The following is a 21,854-nucleotide window of genomic DNA, read 5'->3' on the forward strand; positions in this document are numbered from 1 at the left end:
ACCTAGTGAATTTAAACTTTGTTCTTTGCAAACTTTTAAATGAATAGTACTTGGGGCACCTGGGTGGCTCAGTCTGTTAAGCATCCAACTTTGGCTCAGGTCATGATCTTATGGTTTGTGGGTTTGAGCCCCACATCAGGCTCTGTGCTGATAGTTCAGAGCCTGGAGCCTGCTTCAGATTCTGTGTCTCCCTCTCTCTCTGCTCCTCCCCTGCTCACGCTCTCTCTCAAAAAATAAACATTAAAAAAAATTTTAAATCAAAAGTACAATCGTAAATAAATTCTTTTAATATTATATGTGGGAAATGCACGCATACTTATTTTCTGATCTTCTCTAAAGCTCAATGAAATTTCTAAAATTTCATCATTCTTAAATTCTGTTACCAGCTAATGTTTGTGTTATAAAAAATTCTTCAGTGACTCAAAAAGTTTTACATTTATCCAGTGTTTGAGAAAATAGTAGCTACCAATAAATAGCAGTTATCTAAAGAACGATTACATTTCTAACCTCTTGTAGAGCCTAATTACTCGGCAAGGCCTCAAGGTCCATGGTAATTTAAATGGTCTATTATTGGGGCGCCTGGGTGGCGCAGTCGGTTAAGCGTCCGACTTCAGCCAGGTCACGATCTCGCGGTCCGTGAGTTCGAGCCCCGCGTCAGGCTCTGGGCTGACGGCTCGGAGCCTGGAGCCTGTTTCCGATTCTGTGTCTCCCTCTCTCTGCCCCTCCCCCGTTCATGCTCTGTCTCTCTCTGTACCAAAAATAAAATTTAAAAAAAAAAAAAAATAAAATAAAAATAAATGGTCTATTATTGATTGTAGCAACCAGCCAAGAATTATATTCAGAATTTACAAAGGTATTAGGAATATGCCCATTGCAGGTTTAGAATTAAACCTTTTAGAATTAAAACTCCAAATTTAATGTTGATATTTATCCCATGGGTTCTTTCAAGTCTGTAGTTTTAATTGTGTGTTTGATACCTGGATGATAAAGGTAGCCAGGTAATTCTTAGTCCTTAAAGTCAGTATAATTAAAAACTCGGGACTGGGGCACCTAGGTGGCTCACTGTTAGTTAAGTGTCTGACTCGATTTCTGCTCAGGTCACTATTCATGTGGTTCATGAGTTTGAGCCCTGCCTCAGGCTGCATGCTGACAGTGCGGTGCAGTGCAGAGCCTGCTTGGGATTCTCTCTCTCTCTCTCTGCTCCTCCCCTTTCGCACATTCTCCCTTAAATAAACTTCAAAACGTTTTATGAAAACAAAAAGCTCAGGGGACTACTGGATAAGTGAGGGTTTCAAATTTATTTAGTTTTGTCATTACTGGTAGAATCAGTTGGTTAGGCAAAATAGCCTTAAACATGAAACACAAAATTTGTAAAAGAGTTTTAAAGTTAGGTAATGTAAAAGCCCCAAAACGCTTTGTACAAGATTAGAATGTATCATCCAATTCAGTTTTTAATAAACGTGTAAAGATTTTGTGAACATAAGAGTTGCATTTAGTCACTTGTGCCTAAGAATTTTACCCGTAAGACTGATAGGAATGGTGAACAATAATTTACAGTTCTAAAAACTTGGGTAAAAAAAAAAAAAAAACAAACCATAAAATTTGGGTTCAAAGTTTTTTTAATTGCTTATGTTCAATACAAACCACAGTGTCTAAATTCACAATACAAGTTTCATTAGTCTTGTGTATTTTTATATTATTTATAAGCACTATCAGTTTTAACACACTGTTCTCAGCATACAGGTGCAAATTATTTTCTAGCTATTGTTAATACTAAGGTAGGGTATTCTGTAGAAGTGCTAAGTTATCATTCAGTGAATTATTTGCTGTTGTTCCTTTTCTGCCATTTCTTGTTGGCGAATCGTATCCTGGGCTGCTTGCTGCATTTTCTCCAATTTTTCCAGAGTCAGAGATTTTAAGGGTAAAAGTTTGGGTTTACACAGCACCATTGTGGTTATATCTTCCACAGACAGCTGCCCTAAGTTTAAAAAGAAACAATTTGAGTGAGATGACCCAGTTGATTGGTAGTTTGGATTTGCAGCTAGAATGAAAGTCTAAAGACTTAATCCACTATCAATGAAAATCTTTTGTTTTCACAGTTACTTCAAATATATCAACATTTAATACTAGGGAGTTCACAAGGATGCCTTTTTGAACTTGGTACCTAAAATTCCAAGCTACCTATGAGACACACGACTCATTTTGTGTCAAATGTTTAATGTGCAAAAAGATTCAGGAGAAATACATAGTGCATAAAAATACTTAATATTCATGTTAATACCATTCTTTTACTATATTAACTACTGAATGTTAAACTGTCAGCTTTTCTTAATGATTGCTTGACTTAGGTTTCTTTTTCCCCATTTCCAGACCATATTTAACATTATGGTGAGTTACAGTACTAGTTTTTTCATTGAAAATTTCATATTGTAATTTGCAAATTTGAGTGTAACAGGATTCCTAGGTTGAACAATGATTCATTTGGTATCCTTTTACGGGGGGGGGGGGGGGAAGCAGTGGATGAGTTCTTTATACTTGTAAAAGAGTGGATGGTGAATGTGGCATACAAGACACAAAATAGTTACAGATGTTTAGCTACTTAGCCTATGTGCCTACTACTTTTTAGGTACCTGTAATATTCTGTGACCTAAGTATTTGTAATTTAGATACCTTGTTTTGGAAGGACTTCCCGGAACATTGACTTCACTTCCGCCATATCTGAATTGTTGGATACAGCTAAGTTTTTTCCTTCAATGAGAAATCAATTGTTAACATTCAAGAATGAATTTCCAAAGCATATTGCTTGAGGTATTTCCATTATACTTTAAGAAGTAAAATCACAATTCCTACAGAAAATGAACTACCCTACCCTTGCATAATTTTCCTATTAATTTCCTAGGAGTCTTTTCATTGAAACAAGGTTGAGAGAGTTAATGTAAGGATCTGGAGTGTGTCGATGTTCTTTAATCAGTGGAGGTGTTAATTTGGAAGGCTACATGTTCTACGTTTTTTTCCCTTATAGTGAAAAATTGGTAGGGCTTCATTTATTAGGCATAATTACCTAATAGAGGCCAGCTGAGGAAAACCAAAAGCATTTTTGTGCAGCCATTTGGTTCACTGATAGCATCTCCCTGAAGGTGGATGGGGTAAAAAAGTGTTACCATTTGGGAAGTGGGGTAAGGCAGGTAGTTAGGAAAAAGAGGAGGTAGTAGGTAAATATTTCCTAACGTTCCCACTTCTCAACAGCTAACAGCTGGCTTCTACTTTAATCCCTTTGCTATCATGACAAAAAGCATCCTAAGGAACAGTTATTGGCTATACCGGTCCTGTTTGTAAGGAGGCAACACAAATGGGTGAAACTGGCTCTTGAAGAACAGAAGTGAGGTATGCTTTCAGTTTACTACTTTCCTTTAATACAGAGATACTACATGCTAAAGTGCTAGCAAATACCTTTATCTTGAGTATTTTGTTAAGAACATACCAGCATATATGCCATCTCTGGCTGATGGCATTTGCTTCCAGTGTTACATTCCAGATTACTGCTATGCTGTATATTCAAGGTGTTCTGGATTGTAATTTGTAGCATGATCCTTTTACAAACACAGATGCTTCTCTAGACAGACCCACCCATTTTGCGATATTTCACCATACTGATGCAACCTTACCATGTGCCTTTCGCAACATCACCACAGAAGAAAGATTTATTATTTATAAAGTGGTGATGCTGGCGTGGTGCCTGCCTTTACCGCCCACTGCAAATTAGTTACAATCAAGTGAAGCTGCTTCTGGTCTGTTATTCCCACTCTACTACTAACTTTGACATTTGTAAAGAAAGCTTCCTCTTCCATCCAAGCCTCTCCTTTCTCATTCAGATTCCCATTCTGGAACATCTAAAGTTCCTAAGGAACCTCTATACATTTTCCAGAACTTTGTCATCAAAGTTTAACCCCTACACTGCTCTGTTTGGGAGTGAAGATGAAATAGGGAATGGACCAGGAATGAAGCAGCAACTCCTCATTAAATGGAATCTGAGATAAATGTAATATGCAATTTCCTTAGAATGCACAACTTCTTCAGCCATATTCTTTTCTTGTTAGGCCTGCTGTGGTATCTAGTGATCATTTCCCTTTTTTCCCCTGGTTATGTTGAAAGCTAATAGCATTGCAGATCCCTGATTAGCCTGAATATGAACTATAAGCTATAATAAACAGCCTCTCCACTAAAATATCACCATGAACATGTTGAGTAAGCCCTTATTTGTTCCAAGTCTGACATGATATGCTGCCAAAAGGGAGGATAAACATTATAGATGTTGATAAATGTGAAAAGAAATAACAGTAACCAAGAGTTTTTGTATCACCAATTTTTTTTTTTATCAGCAAAATATTGGATGAATACTTAAAATCTTCAATGTTTTATAGAGTAGCAACTTCAGCTACTCAGAACTCAATCACAATCCTTTGCTCTCTCTAATCTGTCCCTCTTTCACATCCAAAATCTGGCTGGAGGAAAACAATGAAACTTGGTGCTCTACTAAACCTTAGTTCTGTTTCACTAAGCTGCCATTGTTACTGCAAAGGGTGTGGGGCCAAAAGCCTGGTAGGGAGTGGGTTGGGTCTGGTGTGGGGAATATCAGTGCTGGCAGTCACTTGCCTGGGTGGAGTGTTGGCTTTACTAGGGTTGGCTATTGTTCTAGGCGCCCACCCCCCCTCCCCAGGCACTGGCAGGAGAGAAACAGGAAGGGAAGGGCTAAAATAAGCAAGGTGGTGGTTGGATGACCCTCACTGGCAAGGCTACAGTGTCTTGATAATCAACTGCCCAGGGAGTCCACAGTAGGAAGGAACATTTCTTTCCTTCACCTGCTAATGGCCAAACATGGGTGTTTTGTCTGGTGTAATGTGCCCTAAGGAGTTGTGGTTGCTTCTAAAGGTACTTTCTTATTATGATGAGGTAAGATGTGTGTACCACTAGGGACAAATGGGTCAAAGAAGAAACATATCAGCTATGACAGAAATTCACATGTATCATACAAGTGCCATGTAATTCAATTCAATAAATATGTGTCTATAACGTGCAAAGCACTATTCTTTAGTGAACAAAACAGACAAAACCTCAAACCTTTTGGAGCTTACACTCTAGAGAAAGTAAATAATAGGATGCTATAAGGTAGTAAGTGCTATAGAAAATAAAGTTTAACGGGATGTAGGAGTGCTGAAGTGGGTACTGTAGTTGAAGTAGAAAAATGATCATGGATTCATGAAGCAAGTGAAAATCATGTGACATTTTGGTGTGTGTGTTAGATCTTTTGAAATTGCAAAAATAATCTAAAGCTGACAGTATCCAGAGTTAGAGAAGGTAGAGAGAAATGGGCATTCTCTGTTGGTGGGTGGGTTTCTTGGTACAGATTTTTTAGATATTTTGTAGTATCTATTAATATTTTGTATTATCTACTGAAGCTAAATATGCACATTTTCTTTGACCCAAGCATTCTAGAATGGGCCCTAAAGAAATAATGCACCGGTGTATAAAGACATAAGAATAAGAATGTTCATTAAAGCACTGCATTGAAGAGCAAAATGTTCAGCAATAGGTGAATCTAAATATTCGGCAATATATCAAAGGTTAAATAAATTCTGTAACAGCCATACAATGGACTACTATGCCAGATTTTAAAATGATACATTTGTCAAGGTATATTTTAAGAGAAAACACATTCAATTGCAGAAGTAAAATTCTTACACTAATATAACCCAAACTTTTAATGCTTGGAGAATAGAATGTCAATAATTTTTGAAGCTCTTGGTCTGGGTAATTGGAAAATAATCTACTTCCTTTCCCCCCGTAGTTTCTTTAGTTTGTAATTTGTCCCAGAGATAATGGTTTTGATGGATAGCACATTTCAAAGTCATAACAAAGTAAGCAAACCTGTCGTAGCCATTGAGCTGGATGCCTAAAATTAATGCAGAAGAACTTGGAGGGAAACCAAATCTGTCATGAAATATTTTACAAAGCTGTAGGCGTGGGAGTTGAAAGACACTTAAGTCTAGGAAGGATTACTACTTTATATCAATCATACACATGTTGATAATATAAGTTAATTTTACAACTTGGACAAGTTAAAAATTTCTGGGGTGACTTAATTTGATACTTGAACTAAACTGTGTATGGGACTGGACAAGAGCACTAAAGTGTCCTGAACCCAGAGAATATATGTCAGTGGTCCTCAAATTTTATGCTTGCATTAACACGCAGAGATTTTTATTCCATTTACTCATTCATTCATTTATAGTTTATTTATTTATAGTTTACATATTGAGAGAGAGAGAGAGAGAGAGAGAGAGAGAGAGAGAGAGAGAGAGAATCCCAGCAGGCACTCCGCCATCAGGGCAGAGCCCACCAAGGGGCTTGAACTCACCAACCGTGAGATCATGACTGAGTGGAAATCAAGAGTTGGATGATTTGCTAACTAAGCCACCCAGGTGCCCTCAGATTTTTAAAAACTAGGTAGAAAAACTAAATACCCCTTTACACATTTCTAAATTGACAAATAAATTTATTAAGTTCAAATAGTTCTAAAGACATAATTTCCAGCATATTTAAAAATAACTGTTATATCAGTCTTTTATTTTTTCGTTTTATTTTTTGAAGTTTATTTATTTTAAGAGAGAGAGAGAGAGTGAGTGCACGTGGGGAAGGGGCAGAGTGGGGGAGAGAGACTCCCAAGCAGGGCTCAAACTCACGAATCAAGACATCATGACCTGAGCTGAAACCAAGAGTTGGATGCTTAACCAACTGAGCAACCCAGGTACTCCATATCAGTCTTTTAAAAATATATCCAACATAATCTCAATATCATAAAAACTTGACAGCTATTATCCTCCATTAGTAAAAAGAATGAAGAACTTACTTTTAAGTCAGAAAGTTTACATCTTTTTTCTCCCTAGACCTCTATTACCATTCCACTTAATTTTACTGTAATATATTTTCATGCTTAACCATATTTTAATGATTGATTTTCCTACCATATTTCTCTACAAAAATGTTTACAAATGAAAAACTAAAATATTCTGGATTGACTTATTACCATTATTAGTGAAAAATTGATCAAAATAAGTTATACATGGACAAAGTAATTACTGAAGATAAAAAATAAAGTTAATGGCTGTATATTAATAAGGACAGAGCTTTAAAAGTAAACACTGGACAGTGAAGACTGGAGTAGAAAGGATGCTCTTTTCGGGACAAGGGAATTTACTCTTTCAGAATGAAAAACAAATGTAACAAAAGAGGAATTTGGGATCATATGTTCCTATCCAAACACATTTTTCCTTTCAACAAACATACCAATGTCTATAATGCCAGTCACAGCTAAATGAAGGAGCTACAAGCGGATAAGAACCTTTTGGGGGTGCCTGGGTGGCTCAGTTGGTTAAGCGTCCGACCCTTGATTTTGGCTTGGGTCACAATCTCACAGTTGTGAGACTGAGACCCACGTCAGGCTCCATGCTGAGTGTGGAGCCTGCTTAAGATTCTCTCTCTCTCTCTCTCTCTCTCTCTCCCCCGTCCCCCACTCGTTTTCTTGTCGAAATAAACATTAAAACATAATAAAAAATATGATAAAGCAAATCTATTTCATAATATAATTCAAGGTTGAGCAAATGTGGGCAAGTTTTTAAGTTGGTGGCAAAGAGTAAAAACCTTTAAAATTATAGGGAATAGAAGCCCGGTGTACATAAGACTCTATCTTGAATTTTTGATGGAAGTGACAAATGGAAGTTGCCTAACCTAAGAAAATAAATGTACCTGAAATATGTTTAGAAAAACATTTCTAAAGTATTTTCAGATTCTGGCCTAACTGCCAATCCTGTTTTCATATAAGAAACAAAGGTCACAAACTGGTGGCCCTTGGTCCTATCTGGTTAAATGTTTTGCTGGCTTGCTAAATGTTTAAAAAGTATTTGAAACTATGTTTAAAAATCACAAGATCTTCACATAAAGTCCAAATTTCAGCTCCTCTTGGCAAATCTGGCAACACTTCCCACGTGGCAAAATTTGGCTAGGGCTGGAAAGTAACGTCCCAGATGAACGTGGAGACTTGTCTAGTCCCCCACTTCTGCCTATTGTTCCCTTTCCCTTACCATCCTCATTGCTATAGGCACTTGATGTCACCACTTCAATAGAATACAGAAGAACCACTATAACACATTATATTCCAAATTGTCCTATTTTACCATTAATAGGTATTAAGAAACAAGATACAATCTTAGAGAACTGAGGGAGGTACCAGAAGCAATTTGTTTATGTAAAGGACAATAGAGGGTATTTTTTGGTGAATATTTATTAGTTTAGATCTTTTTAAGTAAATTCAATCTGCCTAGTACAGGTTGTGGATGGAGTGGCAGGAATTGCAGGAAAAATATGAAAGATTTTATTTGTTTTATTCAAGACTTATGATCGACTAACAGATGAATTTCAAATGCATATTAGATTTCTGAACATAAACTAACATGAAGGTGAAAGAGGGAGCCCCAAAAGAAGTGTTTTCTTTTTAGCAGACACAAAGTAGTAATGCTCATTCTCACTTGAGGGCTGCCCACATACTCGCAGAGTGCTTAGTTTGGATTGATAATGTTCATCTGGAGATGCCAAATAACATCATATGTCACGTATTTGGAAACTATAATAGTTCTACTGTGTTTGCTATCTGGCATCTGCTGGTAGGAAAAATGTTGCAACATGTTCAATTTGGCTAATTAATTTAGACTCATGTGAATAAAATGTGCAGTGTTTAGCTTCTGAAATGTGCCTAGGCCTAAGAACAGGAACTGTTCTTCTTGGATGAACTTGGATGATGGTATACTTCACTAGCAGACACTACTATTAAGTTAATAGAAAATGACACATCCCACTCACACAAAATACCAGATGGCCAGCAGTTGCCTTGGTATCTGCTTTGATAACATCAAGATTCATCTGTATTTGAATTGCAGGGCCCACACATCTTTCATCAACAGTCCTCAGGGTGCCAGGAGTTGAAACTCATGAAACTATGCTGACATCAGTACACTGTTGCAGATTATGTTGCATCAGCTACAAGTGTAGGCAAAGTAGCAGCAATACTTTACTAAAGGTCCACGGCCGAGGACACTAGCACTTCCTCTCTACAGACAGGAGGATTGAATGCTAATTTCTTCTTTGTAGGACAGCATAGCAGGGTGTGTGTGCAGAGAAGTGGGATGCATTTAACTAGCCACTCATGCCACTGGTAGATGTAGTCACATTTGAGAAGGCTTAATTATTAATCATGATTGGAGAAGTATGAATACTGTGAAGTATTCTTGGGAAAAAATGTTAAATGGAATCTAATCAAGCCTCTAGATCAGTTTCTGATTTACAAGAAATAAGAAAAAAGGAGACATTCAAGAAGACCTCTGCTCTGGACTCTTTAAAATGCCAACGTTGGGGCGCCTGGGTGGCTCAGTTGGTTAAGCGTCCGACTTTGGCTCAGGTCATGATCTCACGGTCCGTGAGTTCGAGCCCCGCGTTGGGCTCTGTGCTGACAGCTCAGAGCCTGAGCTTGTTTCACATTCTGTGTCTCCCTCTCTCTCTGCCCCTCCCCTATTCACGCTCTGTCTCTGTCTCAAAGGTGAATAAACGCTAAAAAAAAAAAATTAAAAAAAAAAATAAATAAAATGCCAACATCACAGGAGAAAAAAAGATAGGGGAGTTGTTCTCAATTAAGGCTAAAGAGTTACAATACCCAAGCACAATACATAAACCTTGACTGGATTCTGAATTTTGTTGGAGGAGCAGGGGTAGAGATATACAAAATATTCTTAGGTCAAATGGGAGAATGTACATACAGACTAGATTTTAAATATTACAGAACAATTAATTTCCTTTGTTGTGATAATGATACTGTGTTTTGTAGAACTTTATAATCCTTAGGGAAATACATTTTGGAAATTTTAGAGGTGCCTGCTTAACAATAGGTCGGTAACCTATTTCCAAATAGTTCAACAACAATGAAAAAAGTGTGAGAAGGAATGAAATAAATATAGCAGAATTTAACAACTGTTGGATCTAGGTAAAGGGTATATGAATATTTATTGTATTTCCTTCAACTTTTTAATGTATGATTTCTGTTTTTCGAGGGAAGAAATCATGTTGGAAGGAATTCAGAGGGGAAGACTAGGAAAAGGTTGAGTAACAGGAACCACACTGAATTTGATAAACTAAAGCTGGCAGTGTCTTAGGTCCCCAGGACACCAAAAATAGTCAACCTTTTAGGAAGTACTTACCAAAATAATATCATGTGCAGGATACTATGATAGGCAGATGAATCTGATAAAAACCATTTTAGACATAAACACAGTAGTAAAGCTAAGAACGTAAGCAGCTGTTATATAAAATAGAGACCGTCCTAAAAGAAGTACAGAAAGTGCTAGGTAAGCGCAGAGAAAACTGCTTCCTGTTGGAGAGAATCTGGAAACACATCTCCAAGGGTAACTAGGACATTAATATACAGTCACAAAAGGTTAGTGCTTCAGTGATTAATCTTGGAAGAAACCAGAGTAGTTCATTTTGGTTAAAGCGTGAGTAGTAAGGTAGTAGAAAGAGATTAAATAATGAAGGTAGGTCTGCACCCTTGTTGAGAAAGTTCTCCTGGTCTTTTCCCCCCGCCCCCCCCCCCCCCCCCCCCCCCCCCCGCAACTTTAGGCATCCAACCCAGCATTACCAATCTGACTGACAGTTCTTGACTTAAGCCTACAGAAGGAACTACACGAGTTAAGGTGTGACAACTTTTGGAAAGAACCATGTAAAAGTATTACGGTATTTTTAAGAATATTCACAAGCAGTAAGTTAAAATGCAGACATGGAGGATTAGGACGGTATACCTCTACCCAGAACTGCAGTTAATGCTTATAAACCCACAAAAGAGGAGAAACAAAGAAAAGGAAGAAAATTCAAAATGTGAAGACAAGAGGTGGGAAAATAAGACTTAAGAGGTGTGGCCGCTGTGGTGGAGGACCACCTTTTTTCCATTCTAGCCGGCAATGGAAAACGTTTTCCTCAAGCTCCACAATTCTCCGTCCTCCAAAGGTCGGGATGGAAGTACTCAATAGGAATTTAAGGGGGCGCGGTCAGGAGCTCCAGCGGCGGGAGTGAGGGGCTCCGCCCCGTAGCACTAGCCTAAGCTCCCGCCGGGCCCAGCTGGCTGCAGCTGGGTTAGAGAGGATGGTGGAGCGGCCTCGCCCGACAGGGAACCTCAGAGGGGCGGAGGTAGGGCGGGCCGCCGTCAGGCCAGCCCGGAAAGAAAACCTTCCTCCAGCGGAAGCGGCTGTGAGCTCCCCTCACCTCCCCGGCTCTCCGTCTCCCGCGGGACGTCTAGCTTGGGCCGTCCTCGCGGGACAGGGCAGATCGGATCCTCACCTCACTTGGCGGCTCCAGTGGAAATGGGCACTCCCTGGGGTGCCGGGGGCTATTCCCACCCTTCCGCCATGACCCCATTCAGAAGTGCCAAATGCAACTTCCGGGCGGGACAGGGATTTTCGGAACCCTAACCTTTTGTCCACCTAGGTAAGTGATTAGAGGTCCTAGCAAAATAAGGGCCAGGAAACCTGCTCCTTCCTCTCCCCCAACCCGGGCAGGCGGTTCCGAATATGAATTAAGTTGTCTAACCTGGGATGACTGGTCACCTTTGGTCCTTTTTCGGGCCTACTTACAGACTCCTCTCTTCCCAGACTGCCCGATTGTTGCCCAGAGCAACGGTGAGATTGGACGAAGGGAAAACTACGTCACACTGGAGACGGGAGGCCAGGAAACTCCCTTTGCCATTAGCAGTTATGGCTGCCTTAGCGTCAACAGTCACTTCCGTTTGCGAGTTGTCACTCTACCCAGCCGGAGGCTTACTCTGTGGCCCGGCTTGCCAGCGGCGCCCAGTGGGCGGGAGAGAGGGCCTAGAGCAGCTGAGGAAAGGAAAAGGGCGGAGCGAGGGAAGCTGGCGCCAATGCCTCACTCCGATTGGACAGCGTCGTTGGCGCCAGTGCCTCACTGTGATTGGGTAGTGTCGATTGCCCTGGCCCCGCCTGTTTTTCTCCCAGCGAGTGACGGGCCTGAGCCGGAGGGGTGGGGCGGGGCGGTAGGAGCGAGAGTGTGTGGAGGGGCGGGCGGGGCGGGGCGAGTGGGGGAGGGGCGGGCGGGGGGCGGCGGTTGGGCAGCGTCGCTTCTAAGGAGGAGGAGGAAGGAGGGCGAACGAAGAGGATGGCGGAGTTGGGGCTCCTGACGGTAACCCGGGGCTGCTGAGGCGGGAGGGCGTTTGTCGGTCGGTTCTTCCTGCCTTCCTTCTTACCCGTCGGGCGGTCCTGTGGCTGTCGGTAGAGGGAGGCCCCGCGCGCCCTGAGGGGCTAGAGCCGGCGGGGCCGGGGCGAGGCCCGAGGGGCTGGGGCCCTGGGAGGCGCCGCGGCCGCCGCCGCTTTCCTGGGTGCTGTTGCAGGGAGGGCTGGGCCCTCGGAGCCGGCTCTTGTGCGGGGCCCCGCAGCTGGGCGCCGAGACCGAGCCGGTCGGCTCTGACAGCGGCCGGGGCTGGGCCTGCGGTGGTGGCGGGCGGCCGGGGCAGCGCCCGGGCGAGGGCGAGCCGGCGCGAGGGCGCGGGGCCGGGGGCGCCCGGTGGACGGCCCGGCTCCACTCTGCTCCCCGGGCACCTGGCCCAGGCTGCTTGGGCGCCCCGTGGGCGTCCGGGGGCTGTGTTAGTCGTTGGTGGGGGTCCTGGCGCAGCGCTGGTGGTGCGGGATGGGGTATTTCCTCGCCCCCTACTCAAAGCCCACCACTCTCTCCCCGTCTTCTTTCGGTGAAGAGTGGTGAGTTGGCTTTGGGTATGTTGCCTGGTGAGGCGAGTTGTAGGCATCCAAGACCGCCCTGTTGGACTTGCCTGGTGGCAACCTCTTTCCGCCGTAGCTTTTAGGGATAGAGGAAAAGTACTCTTATCTCCTCCTCTCTTCTCCGCCCCCCCCCCCCCCCCCCCCCGCTCTTAACGCCGAAGGCTTCTGGGCCAAAAGGTTTTTCCCCAGCCCCTCAGTATCCATTGTTTTGTACCTTCCCCCTCCCCCGCCCCATGCCTAGGTAGAAGAATGACTTCAAACCATTAATTGCCCCCTCCCCCCTTTTTTAAATCAGTAGAGGTTTTGTGTTATTGTGTTTGTATGGATTTACAAACAGGTGGAGTGAATACCGATTCGGGAGTTGGAAAGATGCTTTTGTGTGAGTTTTTAAGCTTTCAGTGCTTACAGTTGGTGGGTGATTTGATTTTGTCTGTTGCTTTGTATCATAATGGGGGTGATGAGAATAAAAGAGGAAGCAATGTTTTGCAACCTACCCAAAGAAATGTTTTTTAAGTCTCTGGGGATGCTGAAGCAAAATTGGGTTGCAGACGTGTACTGTATAGTATTCGCTTCCATCATGATAACTACCAACAGTCTATCTCTAAGCTTTCACTTGTGCAATTTTGTACACTTCTTCATAAACGTCAGCTTCTAGTATCTACTCGGCGCGATTCCTGGATCTAAAATTTCTTGTTTGTCACAATTCTAGGGCATACTTGTGTATCCAAGCATTTTTGTATTTGAATGCAGCATTAACACATTGTCTTATTTTAAAGACGTCAGTTTATTAGTGTACTAATTTCTACCCTCATCCTTCGATGCCATAGCCCTTATAACTGTTAACATTATTTGAAGAAACTTAGCTCTTGGGTACAATTTGTAACATTAAGTAAGCTTACATTTATAGTTTGAGTTTACCAAATGTTGATGTTTTTCTGTGTGACAGTGACAAGAATTTTTAGGAATAACATGTATATGACCCTTCCCTACCTATGGCATTTCTACTGAATAGGATAAATCTTTTAAGTATTTATTTGGACATAAGGTACACTATGAAACTTGTTACTTAATTATGAATATACATTTGAAAAATAGCTCTTAGACAAGTAAATAAAGGCTTTAAGATTTGTAACTTTCAAATGGCTTAAATATATAAAGCTAACAAACTTTTTGAAATGCTAGTTTTGAGGGATGGATCTGGCCTATTTCTAAGATTACTACTGTAATCTTGTGTTTTAGTTTTTGAAGAAACAACTACATTTATCGTAGGTTGGCATTTGTTTAGTGATCTCTCATTGTTAATACAGTTTTCAAGTGTTTTTTCTCTTGTTTTAAATTGTTACGGATTAAAGAGTGATATTAAGAGATACATTAATAGCTTGCAGCTGGGTTTTTTAAACGTTTTAAAATGATATTCAGAAAGTTGATTAGAGCTGTGTTGTGATAATTGTAGCCAGACTCCTACAATTTGTGAACTTTGTGTCAGAAATTTGAAACATTTCACTTTTCAAAAGGAACACCAAAATTATACATTCTTGTGTTATATTTGCTGGAATTATGCCTTTTAAGTTTTACTATTTCTTTAGTGACTTGGGACAGGGCTTGTCCCATGTTTAGAGAAATATAAATTGGAATTCTATGTGGAATACTCCCAAAGATGCCTCCTGAATAGCTTCTGATATATAGTGTGTATATATATACATATATATATGTATGTATATATATATATACATACATATATATATGTATGTGTATATATATATATATATACATACATATATACATATATATGTATTTTTTTAAGTTTATTTTTTTAATAATCGTTACACCCAGCGTGGGGCTTGAACTCACAAACCCAGGATCAGGAATCACATGCTTTTGTGACTGAGCCAACCAGGCACCCCTCTGTTGGTGCATTTTTTGACTTGCCTTACCCATGTGGGGAAAGGTAAATAAAATTGAATTTCTTTGTTATACAGGCAGTCATATTTGTTTTGAAAATATGCTGGATTATCAATATTTGTTGTGTAATTTAATATTTCTGTAAATTTGTGTTCTTTAAACAATTTATAGATTTTTTTCTAGTAAGATATTTAAATATAAAAATAAACTGTTATGGTTTTGATGTAAAATATACCTGAACCTGTATTTGCAGATAAAAGGATGAATATTTTTTGGAGGTTGAAAGAATATATCTTTAGAATTCAGTTTACTATATTCATGTATCATTTATGTACTATTCATGTATGAAAACATAAAATCTATGCTTATAACCAAAAAAACCAAAACAAGACCAGCTATTCCTCCCTCCCCCCCCCCCCGACCGCGCCAAAAAAACAAAACAAAACAACACAGTAAAACCACCAAACAGGTTGACCTACAAATCCTTCAGTGAGTTCTGAGGTTTATATTTTGGCCTAGGTGGAAGTGTTCTTGAATTAGTTTATGAAGTATCAGGAGAGGAAATTTAGATATAGAATAAACACTTTGACTTTTCCTAATAAGACTAATAGGGAATTGATAAATATTTTGTTGTAGATAAATTAGATAGAAATTAGCTGTAATGTAGCAGAAGGATACATTAAGTATTTTCACACGGTACTTGAGAAATTAGTACTGCAAATATTAAATTAGTTTCTGTTTTTGCTTATTGTTTGACTCATGCATTATATATTATGCATTGGCATATTATAATTTAAGGCTAAATCTTTCATAGACTAAATTATTAAAAATTGCTATCCCTGTCTTCTGAATTTTGTTTTATTTACTGGTTATACCACGTCAAAGTGATGCCATATAAATCTTTCTGAACATTTTTTCTCCGATAATATAACAGTTAAAATTTTGTAATTTTGTAGCTCTCTTGTTTACATGGACTTTTAAAATCTGAAAAATTTCTAAGTCACAAGGTGACCTATGGAATGCTTGAACTTTATATAGAGTGTTCTGAAATGTAATTGCAGTCAGTGCAGGTTGAAAGGAACACACATAAGTGGGAAAAGCTGATTTATGTTCTAAAATATGTAATTGCATTATTTTTGAGGTAAACAAACTTTCATTCTTTGGTATTTTCCCCTGGTTCCCAACTTTTTTAGCACAGGATCTTTAATTCTGCAAATCAAAGTTCTAACACATGAAAAGAATATTCTAATTACAAAGAGCTCTTTAGCTTTTGAAATGTTGGTAACATGTGCTTTCTCCGAAAGTATGAAGTTTCCATTATCAAGATTTAAAAGAACTAATTAGATTTCACACGATAAATCTCATTCCTCTTCTTTAAAGATCAGAACTGATTGCAAAAAGTGGTGCATGCTGTAAAAGGTAAGGGTTCTTTTATCGGAAAGAATGAACGTACTGCTTGAAGTTAAAACATTAAAGGAGACCTTAAAAGTGAGTATAATTGGTCCCTATGTGAAATGAACCTGAAAGACTTTTTATGAAGTATTTTGGCCTGTCTTCTAATGTTTATAGCATGGTGACCGCTCACAGTTTAAGCACTTTATTTGCCCTCAAATACTATTTGTAAATCCTACAATTTTAATTAATTTCACAACTTACAAAGATAAATCTTTTTTTCTTTTGGTTTTTCAAATATTTTGGAGGTAAAGTGGAAATTACCTGTTTTGACACTGATGAAATTAACTCCAAATTCTAGATATTGTCAGTTAAATTTGCACTTTCTGAGTTTCAGGTTTTGTGTTGTATAACACTCCTTCCTGCTTTCAGGGACTTTCACAGTTTTGTAAATAGTCTTTAACTTTCAAATTTTGTTCTATAAATATTTCTTACTATGAGCTTAATATTCATAATGTCAGACTTTCTAATGAGTGCCATGTATGTCCCAGACTCTGAGGATACATAGTTAAATATACTATGTTTCCTGCTTTTAGTAAGTTCACAGTTTGTTGTATGAACTGTACAAGTCAGTAGTTAATTGCTTTACAATGTGACAAGTGCTTTGATAGCGGTATATGCTGGAGAACTGAGCTGAGTTAAGGCACAGAATGCATGTGTAACCAGCAATGCTTGCTGGAAGATAGGACTTGAACTTAACTCTTGAGGGCTAAGTAGGATAGGTAGTGGATAGAAAAGCGTAGATGTTAGACATGGTAAGGTCCATTTGGAGAATTGCAGGTGAATAGCAATTTGGATTCTATGTAAGACCTAGCTAGTATTTTAGGTGATCGAGTAGGCATTCATTAAAGCCTGTACTTTTAGAGATTGTTATTTCTTGTGTTCCTAATTTAGTTTGGGCCTTGGACTGTGGATCTGCATGAATGTTAGGGATCTGCTTCAAATTATTATTTAAAACTTTTAACTAAGTACTTTTCATTAGTATTTTAATTAAATACAGGAAGAACGTATCAGCCTGATGTGGAATAATCCCCCAGGTTTAGAACTTGAATAGTTGTGTTTCAGAATCACATTTAAGTATCTTTTCTCAGCATTTATGCATCATGTTAAGAGTAATATTTATGAGCCTTCTCAGAACTCATGGTAAGTTTCTATTGTGCATTTAAAGTTATTCTTCTGGGGGAGCCTGGCTGGCTCAGTTGGAAGAGCATATGAGTTTTGATCTCAGGGTTGTGAGTTCGAGCCCCATGATGGATACAGAGATTACAAAAATAAATAAACTTAAAAAAATAAAATTGACTCTTCTGAAAACATTAAAAGTCATTTTTTTCCATACTTATTTCAAAGTGCCACTTTTTCCTTTAGGTAAGTCAGACTGTATAATCAGCAGTTATGTTGTGGTAGAAGTCTTTGTATGGCTTATTTGAATTAAAAATTCTCTGAACTTGAATATTAATAATTTTTCCTATAGTATGATTTAATACTCCTTTGAGGGCTTTTTTCTTTTTTTTTTTTTTTGCCATTCCAAACTCTGTTCCCTCCAGAGTGCCATAGTTTCTCATTTTAAAACATTCTCATACTGCTTTTTGTTGTTGCTTTTGATCCTTCCACTTGTGTTTTTTGTTTTGTTTTGTTTTGTTTATTTTTAAGAGAGACAGAGAACGTGAGTTTGTGGGAATGGGGAGCAGAGAGAGAGACAGAATCTGAAGCAGGCTCCATGCTGTCACTGCAGAGCCTGATTTGTAACTTGAACTCACGAACCTTGAGATCTTGACCTGAGCCAAAGTCAGATGCTTAACCAACTGAGCCACCCAGGAACCCCTCCAGTTATTTTCATTATTCAAACTTGAGAAATTCCTTTGTAAAATTTTCACATTTTAGTAATTACATTATAAATTTTATATCCCCACATTTATCTCAAGGTTATTTATTAGGAAACTAAAACTTTCTGGTATCATCTCCTTGGATACAACCCCAAACATTCTTTACCTGGTGAACCTAATCCCCCTTCTGGCCTCAATATCATGTCGTTTGGGAGGTCTTCTTTGATCCTTAGGTTCTGCTGTTCTGGGGTCCCTTAACACCTGCACTGCCTCTTTTTTTCTTTTTACATTTTTGTGATGATGTGTGTAATATCTGTCTTTTTTGCAGACTGTAAGTTTCATGATAGCATCAGGTATGTCTGGCTTCTTTACTACCATTTCTGTAGTATATGTACAGTGTATAACTTTGTAGGCTCCTAATAAAAAAAAATTACTGAAACTAAGTATTGAGCCCCAAAACAGACCACTAAAAAGGACAAAGAGATGTCATAGTCTTCTGTTCTTTAACATATTTTCTGCTCTTAGATTTCCTCAGGCCTTAATTGAAGGCTTTTTTACTCAATATACAATTAAGAAAGTTTAGTAGCCAAATGTAAATAGGACTGGGATATCTCCTAGAGGCCATAAGAGTTGAAAATAAGAGCAGAGGGGAAAACACTTAAAAATCAGATACAAGACATTTTTTTTTATATAACAGTTTAAGGCAACTTCATCTTGTGATAAACATATTTAGATCTTTCAAGACCCCATTTGTTTTATATGTGGAACAGTATAGCAGTAATGCTGATAGAAGAAGAAATTAATTGCTGTTAGTAAATTTTGTTAAAACATAGGACAGGGGCGCCTGGGTGGCTCAGTCAGTTAAGCATCTGAGTCTTGATTTTGGCTCAGGTCGTAATCTCGTGGTTTGTGGGTTCAAGCGCCAAGTTGGGCTCTTCATTGACAGTGTGGAGCCATTCTCTCTCCCTCTTTCTCTGTCCCTCCCTTGCTTGTGCTCGCTCTCTCTCTCAAAATGAAAAAAAAAAAAAAAATTACACAGGACCATGTGTTGTATTTGGGAAAAGTTTTATATCTAAAATGATGTAATTAAAAATTTCAGTGTCAAGCTTTTGTTGGAAATATTTGCTTAATGAGGGGAAAACATAGTAGGCACCATAAGTACTGAATAATAAGTTGAAACAAATAATTATCTGAAAATACTGAATCACTGCAGTATAGTATTATTGCCTTACAATTTGTAGATGTAGTTTTTATACTGATCATGTTTCTTTGTTAGCTTAGCTATGAAATATGTAAAATTGGGTAACATGTTTTTGTTAGTTTTGAATAAAAACCTACCTGTTGCAATGATGTGACAAAATGACATAAATATTTCTGCAACTTTTGTTAAAGAGAGTAAGCTCTATGTATGTATGTATGTATGTATGTATGTATGTATGTATGTATGTATGTATTGTGTTTCTTGGTAACCTGGACTGGAAAAATTAGGTTGAGGGTTATAATTATTTCTTTGCTAGAAGTATGTGGAATCTAACAGATTGGGTGACCTGAAATAGATTGTATTTAATTCAGTTTTATTTTATATATCTTCTGGGATAAAGTATTCAAAATTTCACCTAAGGGCTTTAGTTCTTGTTCAGATATACTGCACTTTATCTTAATATTGTAATCTGTTGCATTCTAGGACTTTATAAGGATAGGTAGAAAAGCTAGTTATTTCTTGTTACTAAAACAAATGTTGGTTTATCTACCATGTGTTAATTACCATTTTAAACTCATAGAAATAGGATACTTATATACTAGGCAGCTGAAAATAGTAAGGTTTATGATTTAATCTTGAAGACATTTATTTCTGTATCTGGAAGTAGTGATTTGAAATTCTTAATACTAGAAATATGGCCTAGTTTCAGAACACCCACTAAGCAACTGTGAGAACTCAGCATGCTAAATGGCTTGTAGTGCTGCAGTATTTTTTAATTTTCCCCACCCCCTGTTATATAATGGCTTATAGTAGTACACACAGAACATGAGTATTTGGGACAAGAACAAATTGTATTCAAGTCTCCAAAACATGTGAGGCTGTCAGGTTTTTTTGTTGAGTACTAAGGAGCTAACGATGATCAAATATAGTGCTAATTAGTGATTGAATGACATACATCAGGTGGTGATGTTTTACGCCGCAAAAAAGGCAGGAAAAGCAAGAATTGTTTTCAGGCTTGAGAAAAATGACTTTTTAAAAAATGGGGTCACTATTTTTAAAACAAAAAAGTTGAATTAAAATTTTTATTTAGGTTTGATAGCTCTGATTTAAACATTTCCATGATGCTTGTGTACAGGGCTTAAAAATTTCAGTGGAAATAATCCTAAACATTTCCCCAGAATGTTGTGCAACGGAAACATTGCGGCATTATGTCAGCCTGTGAGAACCAGACACTGAAACTGATTAGCACCTGCCTGTAAAGAATGAAATCTAGTTCTTATTCACTGTCCAGGAAAGTATGGTCGTAAAGGCGTTTGGTAAAACATTTCTTTGCCATCTTATTTTGTTAAAGGGACTGAGTTGATCAGCAGGAATTGTAATATGCAGATGTATATTAGAGTTAAAATGTTTCAGTTTTAAAGGTTTTTATGATACAGAAAAGGAAAGAATAAGTTTCTTTTAAAGTCACCTATGTAATTCTTGCAGTTAGCTCTGTCAGTAATGCCTTAATGCATAACTAATTATATACAAAAATATAATGAACTTATTCTCGCTTCTCTCTACTGAAACTCCATTTTATCTGACATTCTCGCGCGTGTGTGTATTTGTGTGTGTGTGTGTGTGTGTGTAATAATTGATAATCATGATCCTGTGGCAAGATCTTGAAGATTTCTGTTTCATCAAAGAAAGTTGAAAATAATAAAATTGAAGTTTTGCTATACTTTATTATGTTCAGATTCTTTGAAAATTGATAATCCACAAATGGTAGGTAGATTCATGTGCAAAAAATAATTTGTTAATTAGCTTCTCTCTTTCCTGATTATACCATTGTCCAGTTTTTATAATTAACAATTTGATAATTGCATTGCTTTCAAGGGTAATTAAAATTAACTATTGCCAAATGTTTTTTCTTTCTGGCATGATTTAAATATCCTATCGCTACCTGCAAGTTACTAAATGATTTACATCTTTGTGGTGTAAGAATTTTCAATGTCGAAACTTGTGTAAACTACGTGAGAATAATTTTGGGATTATAGTCACAGGATGGTAGATAGTACACGCCAGCTGGGAATTGGTTGGGTTTAATGTGTTAACTTACAAAAATAATGTCCTTTTATGTATATTCAAAAATGTAAGCAAGGGCTGCCTTTGAATATTTTGGATGGTTCTGATGGGAGAAATTCTTTATTAACCTTAAGTTAAACTGGACTTGGCTGCTCAGTATATTTCTTTTGATCTTGTTTGACAAATCTTTTTGTTTTGGGATATTTTTGACAAATATAATACAGAGATAATGAGATTATATTTTTAAAGCCCAAAATGCATTCTGTAAATCCTATTTTAACTACCAGGACAGGTAGATAAATAAAATGGTTAGTTGAGCATCTGGTCTTCATCTAAATAGTCTCAAAAATGGACTGTATAAATGTGAGAAAGGATATTTGCTTTATAATGTTATTTATTTATTTTTTAAATGTTTGTTTAGTTTTTGAGAGAGCGCGCATGAAAGAGTGGGGTAGGGGAAGAGAGAGGGGGAGACAGTATCTGAAGCAGGCTCTGGTCTGACAGAGAGCTCGGTGTGGACCCATACTCACA

The 21,854-nt window shown here is 38.3% G+C and overlaps 2 protein-coding genes across 7 annotated transcripts in view; one reads left to right on the forward strand and one right to left on the reverse strand.

The window, feature by feature from the left end:
• Positions 1 to 1,601: 1,601 nt before the first annotated feature.
• Positions 1,602 to 12,600, reverse strand: BBIP1 (BBSome interacting protein 1). Of its 4 annotated transcripts, none has more exons than XM_042960987.1 (3): positions 12,353 to 12,600; positions 2,671 to 2,748; positions 1,602 to 1,978 (listed from the first exon to the last, which is right to left on the reverse strand). In XM_042960987.1, the coding sequence occupies exons 2-3, from the start codon at positions 2,714 to 2,716 to the stop codon at positions 1,812 to 1,814; spliced, it is 213 nt and encodes a 70-aa protein (XP_042816921.1). In that variant the 5' UTR covers positions 2,717 to 2,748; positions 12,353 to 12,600; the 3' UTR covers positions 1,602 to 1,811. The 4 variants fall into 4 exon arrangements, with proteins under 4 accessions (XP_042816921.1, XP_007087245.1, XP_007087247.1 ...); XM_007087183.3 differs by lacking the exon at positions 12,353 to 12,600 and adding an exon at positions 11,683 to 12,049; XM_007087185.3 differs by lacking the exon at positions 12,353 to 12,600 and adding an exon at positions 11,434 to 11,516.
• The window catches only part of SHOC2 (SHOC2 leucine rich repeat scaffold protein), a 107,245-nt gene continuing 96,887 nt past the window's right edge, over positions 11,497 to 21,854 (forward strand). Inside the window, exon 1 of one of the 3 annotated variants that reach the window (XM_007087187.3) lies at positions 11,497 to 11,580. The gene's annotated coding sequence lies outside the window, so the exon portion shown is untranslated. Of the gene's footprint in view, positions 11,581 to 12,199; positions 12,289 to 21,854 lie in introns of those variants that run through there. The other 2 variants (XM_042960984.1, XM_042960986.1) reach the window with 2 other exon arrangements.

The sequence above is a fragment of the Panthera tigris genome, chromosome D2, assembly GCF_018350195.1.
Source record: "Panthera tigris isolate Pti1 chromosome D2, P.tigris_Pti1_mat1.1, whole genome shotgun sequence".
NCBI classification, from domain to species: domain Eukaryota; kingdom Metazoa; phylum Chordata; class Mammalia; order Carnivora; family Felidae; genus Panthera; species Panthera tigris.